Source organism: Tenrec ecaudatus, chromosome 16 (assembly GCF_050624435.1).
Source record: "Tenrec ecaudatus isolate mTenEca1 chromosome 16, mTenEca1.hap1, whole genome shotgun sequence".
Classification (NCBI taxonomy): Eukaryota; Metazoa; Chordata; class Mammalia; order Afrosoricida; family Tenrecidae; genus Tenrec; species Tenrec ecaudatus.
In genome coordinates, this window is record NC_134545.1 from 20,904,273 (window position 1) to 20,917,386 (window position 13,114).

At 58.6% G+C, this 13,114-nt stretch overlaps 1 protein-coding gene across 1 annotated transcript; it reads left to right on the forward strand.

The window, feature by feature from the left end:
- Positions 1–1,059: 1,059 nt before the first annotated feature.
- LOC142429132 (glutathione hydrolase 1 proenzyme-like) lies at positions 1,060–11,735 on the forward strand. Its single transcript, XM_075534118.1, has 13 exons — positions 1,060–1,197; positions 1,461–1,625; positions 3,126–3,256; positions 3,398–3,484; positions 4,282–4,477; positions 4,727–4,884; positions 6,746–6,895; positions 7,160–7,296; positions 10,242–10,429; positions 10,906–11,033; positions 11,138–11,250; positions 11,349–11,462; positions 11,557–11,735. Exons 2-13 carry the CDS (start codon positions 1,465–1,467, stop codon positions 11,701–11,703), a joined length of 1,710 nt encoding a protein of 569 aa, XP_075390233.1. The 5' UTR covers positions 1,060–1,197; positions 1,461–1,464; the 3' UTR covers positions 11,704–11,735.
- The last annotated feature ends 1,379 nt before the right edge of the window (positions 11,736–13,114 follow it).

Sequence of the window (13,114 nt, forward strand, 5' to 3'; positions counted from 1 at the left end):
CCCTCCCGCTGTCTGACCCTTCCCCCATTCCTGGCAGACTGCTATCAGTAGAAAGGCTGCTGTGGGAGGAGAGGACCACAGGTGCCCACCCCAAGGTCCTGGGTGGGCAGCAAGTGTCCAAGGGAGTCTTGCTCTGGCTGTACAGCTCAGGAATGATGAGCCTGCGCCCCCTATGACTGACCAAAGTGGCAGCCACTGAGCCTCTGGGGCTCGGGGACTGGCTAGCTCGACCCCACTGACTCAGCCACCTGGTCTGAAGGCCAGTAGCCCCCCCGGGACTTCTGTGACTTACACACGGGCTGGGGTGCGCTGTATGCTGGGCGGTGGGGGCGGGGCATGCCCTGGAGGGCACTGTTCTGTGGCTTTGGGTTTTGATGGGGACCTGGTTTGGAGCTGTGGGAAGGAGACGCAGTAGCCAGTCCCTCAGCATCACTGCTTGCTACAGGGAGGACAGCGGTCCTCTCACAAATGAGGTCCCACACACATCACCCCCATGTTCCCTGTGTCACAAGGACCCCTCCAACTGGATCCCACCTCTCTCCCTCACATCAGGGTCAGGTGCCTGGGCCACTGGCACCGCCACAGGGGCCCAAAGTCCTCCTGCCTGTCCTTGCCCAGGCTGGGCGAAGGCAGAGGGAGAGAGGACACAGCACTTGGGGGGCTGGCTGCTCAACTCTCTTGGGAGTCCCCAAACTTTCCACTGTCGTGCCCATCCTCACCCCTACCCTCACACGGCCCTGGGCAAGGGGGCTGGTGGCCGGGCCCACCGGCTGAGTGGACAGTCCAGCTTCTTGGAGGCCCCTCTGGCTGCCTGGCTGTGCCATCTGCTCTGGAGACAATTGAGCCTACCCTCTGCTGGTAACCCCTGGGGTGGAGGAGAGCTAACAGGCTTTAGGGGAGCAGAAGCCTCATCCTTCTGCGCCCCAGGGATTCCAGAGCAATTCTAACACCTTGTTCAAAGTCACCCCACCCCATTTCACCTGGGAGGTGAGCTAGAAGCAGCCCAGGAGGTGTGTGGAAATGTAAGTCCCATGCCTCACCATTTCAGGAGGAGCCAGGGGGCTGCCTAGTTGGGAGGCGTGGAGAAGACCCTTGCATGTCCTGAGGGAGACCCCAGTTACCTCACTGGCCCTGTCAGCTGAGCCCTCCCCCCTTTCCTGAACCCCTCCAACAGTGGTGCCCACCCCGGAACAAGAGGTAAGTCCCATCCATCCTTTGGTGGGAAACTGTGGGGCACCCCTTCGAAGGCAGTGGGGTGTGCTGGGCCTGGGTCCAGGTGGAGAGACATGGGTGGGCTGGGCCCCTTGGCAGTGAGGGGGCAGTTCCTGGCCCACCCAAGATGAGCAGTGAGGATTTCTGGGTAACAGGGAGGCCAGGGGAGAGGGCCGGGGCCTGGGGGAGACCCAGGCTATGTCTGGGAGCTGGAAGTACACCCTGACTCTGCTCCCTCCCGCGTCCAGAGCCATGAAGAAGCGGTATGCAGCGCTGGGCCTAGTGGCCATCGCCTTAGTGGTCCTCATCGTGGTCCTCTGCCTCTGTCTGCCCTCGTCCCCCCAGCATACCGACCATGTGTACCCCCGAGCGGCTGTGGCTACAGATGCCAAGCGGTGCTCAGAGATTGGGAGGTGAGTGGGCCCTGCCTCACTCATCCAGGACAGGGTGTGGGGTCTGCGAGGTGGCCCAGGCCCAGGGCCACCCACCCCTCACACATGGCCCTGGACAAGACCCTCACATGCAGAGACCGACTTCTCTGCTGTCTGAGGAGCGCGGCATACGGGGAGTCCCTTGGGGGTTTGGAGAGGAGGAGGGTGCTGACCCTGAGGTCAGCCTCCATACTGACTCTTTGTGGGTCAGCTCCGCTGTGAGCATTAATTTCCAACCAACTTACTTCACGCTGCCCTATAATCCCACCACTGCTACCACCACCTCCATCTTTACCTCCATCTCCGCCACCAGCACCACCTCCTGTTCTACCTCCACCTTGACCTCCATTTCCACCGCCACCACCTCTGCCTCCACTTCCTCCTCCTCCTCCTCTTCCACCCTACCCCCACCATGGTCAGCAGTCTATCTGGAGTCCCAGTGCCCCCGCCTGAGTCAGAGAACCCGTCCCCACAGAGGTGTTGGTCAAGGGCTGCGCTTGGGGGCAGTCTGTCACGGGCCTTCCTTCCTTCCTCCCAAGCCGGGCGGCCTTGGCCCTCCAACCTTTTGGTCAGCAGCCCGGCACATGAACCATTCACACCCCTCCCACACGGCCGGGGACAAAGCCCAGTTTTCACTTAATTAAAGATTCTAACAGGAAAAGAAAAAGTTATTAATTAAAGAACCAGGTTTTGTTTCTTTTCAATGCCAGTCGGCTCAGGGTGTCAGAGGAGCGGCTCGGGGCCAAGGCTGGTGGTTCTGACTGCAGCTGAGAATGTGGCACCCCACGGGGCAGGTCTACTGTATGGAGAGGGGGCTTCAGGATTGCTTTCAGAGGCTTCAGAAAACCCACAGATAACTGCTTTCTGACAAAGGGCTGAAAGACATTAAAAGGAGCAGAGCCCCTTCAGCTGAGTTAACTTGGCTTCAGAGAGCTCATGGGGGTGGGAGGGCTGGTTCAGGGAGCTCTCGGGTGTGGACTGTGCGGAGCCTGAGCAGCCTCCATGGACCTGCCCCCAGGTCCCTCCCAGTGTGGTTGCCAGGCCACTCTTTTGCGGCCTCTTTGACCTCTGCCAGGCGGGAATCCAGCCCTCCACCATGTGGGTCACCAGGGCCTCCCATTTTAGCTTGGCAAACCCGCTATTGAAAGAACAACTATACAATCCACATCCCTACTGGTGCTCAGAGGAGCTGTGGTGGGCAATGGCTTAAGCACTGGGTTCGAGACAAGGTCAGTGGTTCGAACCCAAGAGCCTCTGTGAAGGAGCAAGATGAGGCTGTCTGCTCCTGGAAGACGGGCAGGCTCGGACACCATTGGGAGACTCTGCTCTGCCCTGCATGGTTGCTGTGAGTTGAAATTGACTCCATAGCAGCAGTGGGATTTAGGGGTCCTCTTAGCCCCCTCTGGCAGTAGGGTTTAGGGGGCCTCATAGCCCCGATCCCGCAGTGGGTGTCTGGGGTCCTCACTGCCCCCTCCTCTGCAGGGACGCACTGCGAGATGGCGGCTCGGCAGTGGATGCGGCCATCGCGGCTCTGCTGTGTGTGGGTCTCATGAACGCCCACAGCATGGGGATCGGGGGCGGCCTGTTCTTCACCATCTATAACAGTACCACCCGTGAGTGCCCGGCCTGGGGGCGGGGGGCACGAGGGGCTGGCTCTTCTGGGGCTGGTCTTAGGCCTCAGGCTGCCCCTGGTGCCCATGGGGAGAGGGTCCCTGTGTTGGTCTGTGTCAACAACCACCGGCCTCCCCCCCCAGGGAAAGCAGAGGTCATCAACGCCCGGGAGGTGGCCCCTGCGCTGGCCACCACCACCATGTTCAACAGCTCGGAGCAGTCGAAGGAAGGTATGGGGGTGGGCGGGAGGCTGGGGCAGGCGCTGCACTTACCCAGAGGGGGAAAGTGAGGTCCAGCCAGCACAAGGGGGGGGGCGGGTCTGGGCTCTGGGGTGGGGGGTCTGGCTCAGCCTTGGGGAGGGGCCCAGCCTGGCTTTTGGGGAGGTGTTGGGCACCAGAGGACTGAACAAAGGAGGCCAGCACCCATGCCCTCACCCCTCTTTCATCAGCCAGCCTGCTCGTGGCAACCCCATAGAGCAGTGGTTCTCAACCTTCCTATGCTGCGTCCTTTTAATACAGTTCCTGAGGTGGTGGCGACCCCCCCAACCATAAAATTATTTTCATTGCTACTTTATCACTGTCATTTTGCAATGTTATGAATCAGGTGACCCCTGTGAAAGGGTCATTCGACCCCCTCCCCAAAGGGGTCGAGACCCACAGGTTGAGGTCACCAGTTTGGTTGCATGCTGGTGATCTGCTAACTATAAGATCGCCGGTTCAAATCCACCAGCTGCTCCTCAGGGGAAAGACTGGGCTTTCTACTCCCATAAAGAATTACAGTCTCGGAAACCCATAGGGACAGATCTACCCTGACCCAGGGTCCCTATGGGTCGGGACCCACTTGGTGGCAGGGAGTTTGGTTTGGAATCGGGGGAGCAGACAGTCTTATCTTTGTCCATCAGAGCAGCTAGTGGGTTTGAACCGACGACCTTGCAGCGAGCAGCCCACCAAGTCCCTCTCCAGATGAACAGGTCACGTCACAAGGAGGTGCCCTGATGCCCCTTCTTGCAACGGGTCTCTTCCCACAGGGGGGCTCTCCGTGGCCGTCCCAGGGGAGATCCGAGGCTATGAGTTGGCCCACCTGCGACACGGGCGGCTGCCCTGGGCCCGCCTCTTCCAGCCCAGCATCCAGCTGGCGCGGAATGGCTTCCCTGTGGGCAAGGGCCTGGCTGCGGCCCTGGAGAGACAGCGGGTCACCATTGAGCAGCAGCAACCGGCACTGTGGTGAGTCTACACCTGGTCAAGGTCCTTGGGCACAGGTGTGTGTGTGTGTGTTGGGGGGTGGGGATGCGGGGTGGACAAGTATGGCCTCCAGGACCCCGAGAGGATGAGTATGCGGTACTCCTAGCATGAAGGGGGTGGGGACACCTCCTGAGTCTGAGGAATTGGGAGCTGGACGATCGAGACAATGACCATGCTGGGGCCTCGATTTCCCTGCACGGTGAGGGTTTCACCTGAGCACCCTCTGCCCAGTGAGGTGTTCTGCCGGAACGGGAAGGTGTTGCGGGAGGGCGAGCTGCTGACCCTGCCAAAGCTGGCAGACACCTACGAGACGCTGGCCCGAGAGGGTGCCCAGGCTTTCTACAATGGGAGCCTCACCGCCCAGATCGTCCGGGACGTCCAGGCTGCTGGTGAGGGGTCACCCCGGCTGAGGGTGGGGGTCCACGAGGGAACCTGGGCCGAGGGCGGGCAGGTGTGTCACCCTGTTGTTGGTCCCCAAGGGGTTCAGGAGAGCCTGTCACCGGAGCCAAAAAAACGGAGACCAGGATGATCGCAGACATCCTGGTGCTAGGTTGATTGGTTGATACCAGCAGCCAGGTTCCCCAGCTCCCTCCTGAGTCCTGCAAGTTCAAAGGCCAGAAGCTGTGCTTCACAGCAGGTGGCCACCTTGTCCCAGGATGCCCCTGATGGCCCACGAAGGGGTTAGCTTTCTGGGCTGGTTCCTGCTTCCAAGAGTTCCCGCAGCAGAAGCACGTTTGAGGGAAAGGGAAGTCTTGCAGGTATGACGGTCTCAGACAGCACACGCTCTCTCTGGAAAGCATGCAAGCCCCTGGAGCTTGCAACTGATGGCGGCCACTTCAGGAGAGCGTGCAAACCACACCTGTGAGCAGGAAGTCCCCAGAGGCCGAGCCTGGGGAGTGGGGGGGCCCTGAGAAACCCCTGAATGGTGGCATGACAGCTCATTCAGGAAGACCACCCCCTTTGCCCCTAATCTGTGAAAGGCAGGTCTTGCAGTGGTCCCTAGAAAGTTCTCTATGCCTCTAGTTCCCTTCCCCTGGGGCCCTGAGACCAGCCCTGCCACCCCACCCCCCACCCTGAAGCCTCACTTGCTCTTGTAGATGCTGGACAGCCCATCCCTGCTGCTGAAGCTTAAAAGGAATTTACTGCAGGGAGGAGAGGGGCTGTCCCATGTTGGGTGTTTCACCAACTAAATCGTAATTTGCATTCTATTTCTAATATTGATTTTCCCCTATGTCAGCACTACCCCCGGGGAAGCCCCACCCCCTTGCAGGGTGGGCAGGAGTCTGGGGGAGGGGTTCGGTTCCCCAGGCAGGCTGATTCTCCTGGAAGAGACAGGGGTGGCTTGTCCATCAGAGAGGACTAGCACCCTGGCTGCGGCGGCTGGAGAGAGGGCTGTCGTTCCCCAGGGACGGGCTTGTCAGTGTCTGTGGGGTGGGGTGTCTCTGGGAGCACAGCAAGAGAATTCAAGGAGGAGAGGCTTGCTTCAAGGGAGTGACTCTAAATGGCCAAAGGTCAGGGGGCAAACGGGAGACCCAGGTCTGGTGATGAAGAGAATGCAGTGGGGGAGGAAGAGAGAGAGAGGAGGGGAGGGCCGAGGGAGGGGGAAGAGGAGTAGAGGCCAGAGAGGAAGTGGGGGAGGGGAGGAAGGGCTAGGGCCGAAGGGAGAGTGAGAGACCCCTGCCACACATTGATTTTTTGGGGGGGGGCGGGGTTTTACTGAGACAGACTTCACCCCCCTGAAAAAGACCCCTTCTTCCTTGGACTGGCTGGTCCGTCCCCTCCTGGCAGGTTTTGTGGGCTGACAGAACTGTCCAATGTCTGTCTACATCCTGAGAGCCCCAGTCAACCTGGGTGGGACAACCTGGGTGGGACTGGTGGGAGAGATTACAGCTGAAAGGCTGAGTCTAGGGTGGGGCCACTTTCCCCGCACTGGCTAGGGTGGTTCGCTCAGAGTTTACTCAGCCCTGGGAAGACTGACTGCCATGGATCATCTGCCTTAGAAGCAGGGGCAGGGCAGGGTGAGGAGGGAGAGGCCACCTGGCAGGGAAGGTTGTCCCCCCTCTGGGCACCTGGTCCCAGAGGGGGGCTGGCTTGGTCCTGACTGGGAGGGCAGGCTCAACTGTGGGGGACTGGAGTAACTGGGGAGGTGGCAGGGGGTAGTAGAGAGTATCCTAGCTGGGTGGGTGTGGGGGGGAACCCCCACAGTGAGCCCCCTTACCTCCGCTGGGCTCAGCTATGCCCACCTCACAGGGGGCATCCTGACGGCCGAGGACCTGTACAGATACCGAGCCGAGCTGATTGAGCACCCTCTGAATATCAGCCTTGGGGACTGGGTGGTCTACATGCCCAGTGCCCCCCTCAGCGGGCCCGTGCTGTCCCTCATCCTCCATACCCTACAGGGTGAGATACTGCTGCCCACCCCTCACCTACCCCGGGGGCACATATTCAGGGGTCCAGGAGGCCAGGCTGGGTGGAATCAGGGAGCAGATGTGGGGCCCTGAGGGTTGGGGCACCTCTCCTGCCAGGTTGCCAGAAGGAACCCTTATCCAGCCTGGCCCTCACCCCACCCACAGCTTCCCAAGGTGGGCGGAGGCACTGGGACACCCAGGGCAGCTCCCTCTCTGCCCCAGGGCCTGTAATGGGGGTCTGACTTTGCCCAACCAGGGTACAACTTTTCCCGGGCCAGTGTGGAGACCCCCGAGCAGAAGGGCTTGACATACCACCGCATCGTGGAGGCCTTCCGATTTGCCTACGCCAAGAGGACCTTACTTGGGGATCCCAAGTTCGTTGATGTCACTGAGGTGAGGGGCACCCCAGCCTCACTGGTGGTAGGCCTGCTCTGGGCCAGGAATGGGACAGAGACATAGTATGTGTCCTGCTCTGGCCTTCTACTGGGGGTGGCCCATTGCCCTGAAGTCACGTGCCTGTGCCCCTCTAGAGAGACCCCTACTGGTCAGCTCTGTCGTTCCTGCCCTCTGAACCCACTACTGTAGGCTCTACGGTTGGGCTCTCTGGTGCCCCATCCAGTCTCACCACACATCACTCCCTGTCTCCAAAATGTCCCAACTCATGGAGACAGAGGACAGGGCCGAGCTGCTCCCTGGGGCTTCGGAGGCTGTGAATCCATGCTGCTTTCCAAGGCAGGCCCTGGTACTGGGTATCATCTTTGTGCGCGCCGCAATTCAGAGGCATGGCCTTTTCTTTGGTCTTCCTTATTCCAAGTCCAAGTTTCACAAGCATATGAGGGAATGGAACATTGATAGGCATGTGACCCGTGGCTTGGGTCAGGCACTCTTCCTTAGTGTTCAAAGTAATACACGTGCTTTTCAGCTAAAGAGGTCTCGGGCGGCAGATTCACCCACCGCAACGGGCCATCCGATGTCTTGACTGTGGCCTCCACGAGCACGCATGGGGGATCCAAGCAAGACCATGTCCGTCTTTTTCTCTGTTTATCATGGTGTCAGCCACTGTGAGGATTTAGGTGGTCTTTGCACGGGGCCATAACCCAAACTGAAGGCGGCAGGCCTGGATCTTCATCAGCAAGTGCGTTAAGTCCTTCTCGCTTTCAGCAAGCCAGGTTGAGTCATCTGCATGTCCCAGGTTGTCAGGAAGCCTTCCTGTAATCCTGACGCCACATTCTTCTTCATGCACACCCAGCTTCTCGGATAGTTGCTCAGCACACAGATCAAATAAGTATGAGGAGAGGAGACAAGCCAGACACACACCTGGCCTGATTTTAAACCATGCTTGTTCCGTTCACACCACTGCCTCAGAGGCCCAGGTAAAGGCCCTCCCTGAGCACAGTCAAGGGCTCCGGGATTCTCATTCTTCTCAGGGCTCTCCTTAGTCTGTTATGGTCCACACGGGCATTCACATCGTCAGTGAGACACAAGCACATCTTTCTGCTCTCAGCAAAGATGACACCCACAACGATATCCCTTAATCCCCATCCTCTTTTGAATCTGTCCTGAACCTTTGGCAGTTCCCTGTCAATGTACCGTAACTGTTATTCAGTGATCTTGGCAGTTCCCTGTCAATGTACCGTAACTGTTATTGAATGATCTTGGCAGTTCCCCGTCAATGTACCGGAACTGTTGTTGAGTGATCTTGGCAGTTCCCCGTCAATGTACCGGAACTGTTGTTGAGTGATCTTGGCAGTTCCCCGTCAATGTACCGGAACTGTTGTTGAGTGATCTTGGCAGTTCCCCGTCAATGTACCGGAACTGTTGTTGAGTGATCTTGGCAGTTCCCCGTCAATGTACTGTAACTGTTATTGAGTGATCTTGGCAGTTCCCCGTCAAATATACCGTAACTGTTATTGAGTGATCTTGGCAATTCCCTGTCAATGTATCGTAACTGTTATTGAGTGATCCTCCGCAAACCTTTACTTGCGTGCAATATTTCTCGATAATCTGTTTTCTATTGGGTCACCTTTCTTTGGAATGGGCACCGGTATGGTTCTCTTCCAGTCAGTTGGCCAAGTAGCTGTCTCAAATTTCCTGTCATAGACAATGAGTGCTTCCAGTGCTTTGCAGATGTCGTTGAAACATCTCAGTTGGTGTCCCATCAATTCCTGGAGCTTTGTTTTTGGCTAATGCGTTCAGTGCAGCTGGCCTTCTTCCTTCAGAGTGTGTGTGTGTGTGTGTGTGTGTGTGTGTGTGTGTGTGTGTGTGTGAATTAGGTTGGGAGTAACATTGGTTCTTGCTCACATGCTACCTCTTTAAATGGTGGAATGTCGACTAGCTCCTTTTGGTAGTGACTCTGTGTATTCCTACCATCTTCCTTGGATGTACCTTGCATCAGTCAGTAATTTGTCCATAGAATCCTTCAATACTACAACTCAACACTTGAATTCTTTTTTCTTGTGTTCTTTCCATTTAAGATATGCTGAGAGTGTTCTTCCTTTTTTGGTTTTCTGACTCTAGGTCTTCGCACATGTCATTATAATGCTTGACTTTGTCTTCTGGATCTGCCCTTTGGAGTTTTCTGCTCAGCTCTTTGATGGCATCCTTCCTTCCATTGACTTTGGCTACTCTACCACCGAATGCAAGCTTCATGGTCTCTTCTGACATCTGCCACGAGTGGGAGTTAGGGATCGAGAGCTAATCACAATCAAACAGCTCTGACCTTGTCCACGATTTCCACCACCTACCCCGGGGCCGTGTCCGGTATCCAGTGGGCAGTCCCTGCCTGTCCCTAGCATGGCTTTTCTGCACCTAGCTCCCTGGCCATAGCAATTTCAGGTACAGGCTGTCTTGACTGCTACCTGAATCACCTTACTCTTTTCCCCTGGCCCCTTCCTAACTGGGTACCCCTTGAACACAGCTCAGTCAGCTAACTGCTCCACTTCCTGTTCCACAGTCCTCCCTCAGCCTCAGTCTTCCCTCATTCCTCTGACACATTCCCGGCCCACTGAATTCCTCTTCCCTGAGAGCCAGGTGTCACCTCCACCTCCCTGACCACCCCCCTAGGCTCCTGCACCCTGGCCTGCTATTGTGTTTCCTGGGGTCAGCGTGTCAGTGCCCCCCGAGTGAAAGAATGAATGCTGAGGGAGGCTGGGAGCTGGGGGACAGCACTGATGTTGCTGGGGTGCAGGAGACGGGCTACACAGTGGTTGGTCAGCCAGCTGGCCAGGGACATAGGTGTGAGGGTGCAGGAGGCTCAGAGTCAAGGTGGTGGGCTTTCTGAGACCCTGTGCCCGTCCCACCCTCCCACCTCCTCAGGCCAGCTCTGGGGTCTCCTGCAGGTGGTCCGAAACTTGACCTCCGAGTTCTTCGCCAACCAGCTCCGGGCACGCATCACAGACAACACCACGCACCCCGAGTCCTACTACGAGCCCGAGTTCTACACGCCCAATGATGGGGGCACGGCGCACCTGTCCGTGGTCTCAGAGGATGGCAGCGCCGTGTCAGCCACCAGTACCATCAATCTCTAGTAGGGTGCCAGCACGTGGGGCGCAGGGGATGTAATCACAATCAAACTGGGAGCATGGGGGCTGGAAGCAGGAGTTGGGGGACAGGGCCTGCCTGTCCTCCATAGGTGGCCTCAGTAGGGGGGCTGGTGTAGTGTGGGCAGAACCCTAGGAGGGGCCTCAGTTGTGGTGGATTGCAGTGGATTGCTGAGGGCCTTCAGGGTCATGGCCATGGCCCATTGCCAGTAGGGCCAGCAGGGAGACCCCACTGAGGTTGGGAGATTAGGGTAGGATGAGGGTCTACAAAAGCACAGGTTAGGGGGCGGTTCCAGTGGGTGGGCCTACCCCTAGGTGGTGTGTTTCAGCATAGGCGACTCTAGGGTTTGGTCACGGTGGAATGGGTGGAGGCTGGCATGAGGGGCAGGGTGGGGGAAGGGCGGCGCGCTGCGTCTGCCCAGCACCTGCCATCACTGCCTGACTCTAACTCCGCCCTCTGAAGTTTCGGCTCCAAGATCCGCTCGAGGACCAGCGGGATACTATTCAACGATGAGATGGACGACTTCAGCTCCCCGAACATCATCAACGACTTCGGGGTGCCCCCCTCCCCCGCCAACTTCATCCAGCCAGGTGTGGAAGGAGGGGGTACGGTGGAGCCAGGTGGGGTGGGGGCGGCCCCTGGTGCAGCCCGGCTGACCCGCCCCTGCCCATCCGCCCCTCTCCCGCGGCCTCAGGGAAGCAGCCCCTCTCGTCCATGTGTCCGACCATCGTCGTGGGCAGGGACGGCCGGGTCCACATGGTGGTGGGCGCCTCCGGGGGCACGCAGATCACCACGGCCACGGCTCTGGTAAGGGCCCCCGCCCCCTCCTGCCTCCCTTCCCCCGCTGCGCCTGTGCCAACCGCCTCGGGTCCCCCCTTCCCCACGCTGTCTGTCCCCCCCACCAGGCCATCATTCACCACCTGTGGTTCGGCTATGACGTGAAACGCGCGGTGGAGGAACCCAGGCTGCATAACCAGCTCTTGCCCAACACCACCACGCTGGAGAGGGACATGGACCAGGTGGGCGCGGGTGGGCACGCCCGGGGGTGGCGGCCCGAGCCCACGGTGCCAGTCCCCGCCCTCTGAACACCACCCCGCCCCCCACCTCCCCCAGGCGGTGATATCGGCCCTGAAGAGCCGCCTTCACCAAACCGAGTTCACGTCCACCTTCATCGCCGTGGTGCAGGCTGTCGTGCGGACAGCCGGCGGCTGGGCGGCTGCGTCCGACTCGCGGAAAGGCGGGGAGCCTGCGGGATACTGATGAGCCTGCGGCTGCGCTGACCCGTGACCCAGGGACGGATGCCCTTCGGGGCCAGGAGCGGGACTTTGGGGCCTGCTTGGTCCCCGGGATGGCCAAGCTGTGCAATAAACAGGATGATGGCGCCAGGCAGGCTGGTCACCGGGTCTCCGAGTCCCCTCACGGGGACAGCGCCGCTTCCTCGTGTGGGCCACCAGGGGGCGCGACCGCCCAGGCTAAAGCCTGTGGGCGGGACTGGGAGCTGGTGGGCGTGGCTGGGAGCCGGTGGGCGGGGCTGGGAACTTGGGGTGGGGCTGGGGCGGTGGGCGGGGCTGGGAACTTGGGGTGGGCGCCGCTGGCCTGCGCTGGAGGGAGAGAGGCTGGGCGCTGAGGTCTGAACCCGGGTCCACATGGGGAGCTCCGGCGTGGCTGGGGGAATGTTCGGTCTGGAGAGTGGAGAAAGCATTGCCAGGAGGAGCTCAGCAGGGTTTTTCCAAGCACAAACCTCCTATCCCCCAACCCCCCAAACTGGGGTCACCTCCAGCAGGCTTGGTTCCCAGGGAGCAGGGCGGGGGGCTGGCTGGGGACTTAGCTGGTACACTGGCTCTCCAAGCCTACTTCCCCGAACCCAAGGCAAACTCATTGCCATCCAGCCGGTTCTGACTCATAGTGACTCTGTAAGGCAGAGTAGACCTGCCCCTGTGGGCTTCCAAGATCGTGACTCTTGGCAGGAGTGGAAAACCACGTCTTCCTCCCTCAGAGCGGCTAGTGGTTTTGAGCTGCAGACCCTGCGCTTAACAGCCCAAAGCATAAACATGACACCACCAGGGCTCCTAAGCCTCCCTTAGGGTGGGGGTGGGGGGCTGCTTTTTAATTTCTCCATCGGTTTTATTGGCGTATAATTCACATCTCCAGTCCAGTAGTTCAGCCACATCACCACGAGGTGTACGGTCACCAGGATGATCAGTTTTAGAACCTCTTCATTCTTGTCCTCACCCCCCCCCAACCTCCTTGCCACACCCCCAAGGAGCCATTCATTCAGTTCCTCTCTATAGATTCATCGGTCTTGGAGGTCATAAACAGCAAAACAACAACAAAACTAACAAGAATAACAAAGTAAGACAGATTTTAAAAACCCATCGGAAAGAAGCAGAAAACATTAAAGACTAGTGCACTGGGCTAGATCAACCATACCACTTTATTAACAATTAACACCTTTATTAAACAGCTGGATTGAAAGGGGGCGATCACCCTTGAACACTCTCGACCCAGGACAAAGAAATTCCATGATTTTTAGAGTTGGAAGTTGAGTGGAGCAGCTACCTTCTTATCAGACCGGCAGGGTATAGGGGTGCCAGGGGGAACAGCACTGCTGCAAGTAATAATTCCGGGTCTAACAGGATAGTTTGCATTTCTTGCTCTTTGGGCAGGCAGA

Bases quoted from the DNA above. Each gene is read 5' to 3' on its own strand.
- LOC142429132 (XM_075534118.1), top strand. From the start codon at position 1,465: ATGAAGAAGCGGTATGCAGCGCTGGGCCTAGTGGCCATCGCCTTAGTG. The intron at 4,478-4,726 runs GTGAGTCTACAC...CCCTCTGCCCAG, and splicing joins CAGCAGCAACCGGCACTGTG to TGAGGTGTTCTGCCGGAACG. The intron at 11,251-11,348 runs GTAAGGGCCCCC...CCCCCCCACCAG, and splicing joins TCACCACGGCCACGGCTCTG to GCCATCATTCACCACCTGTG.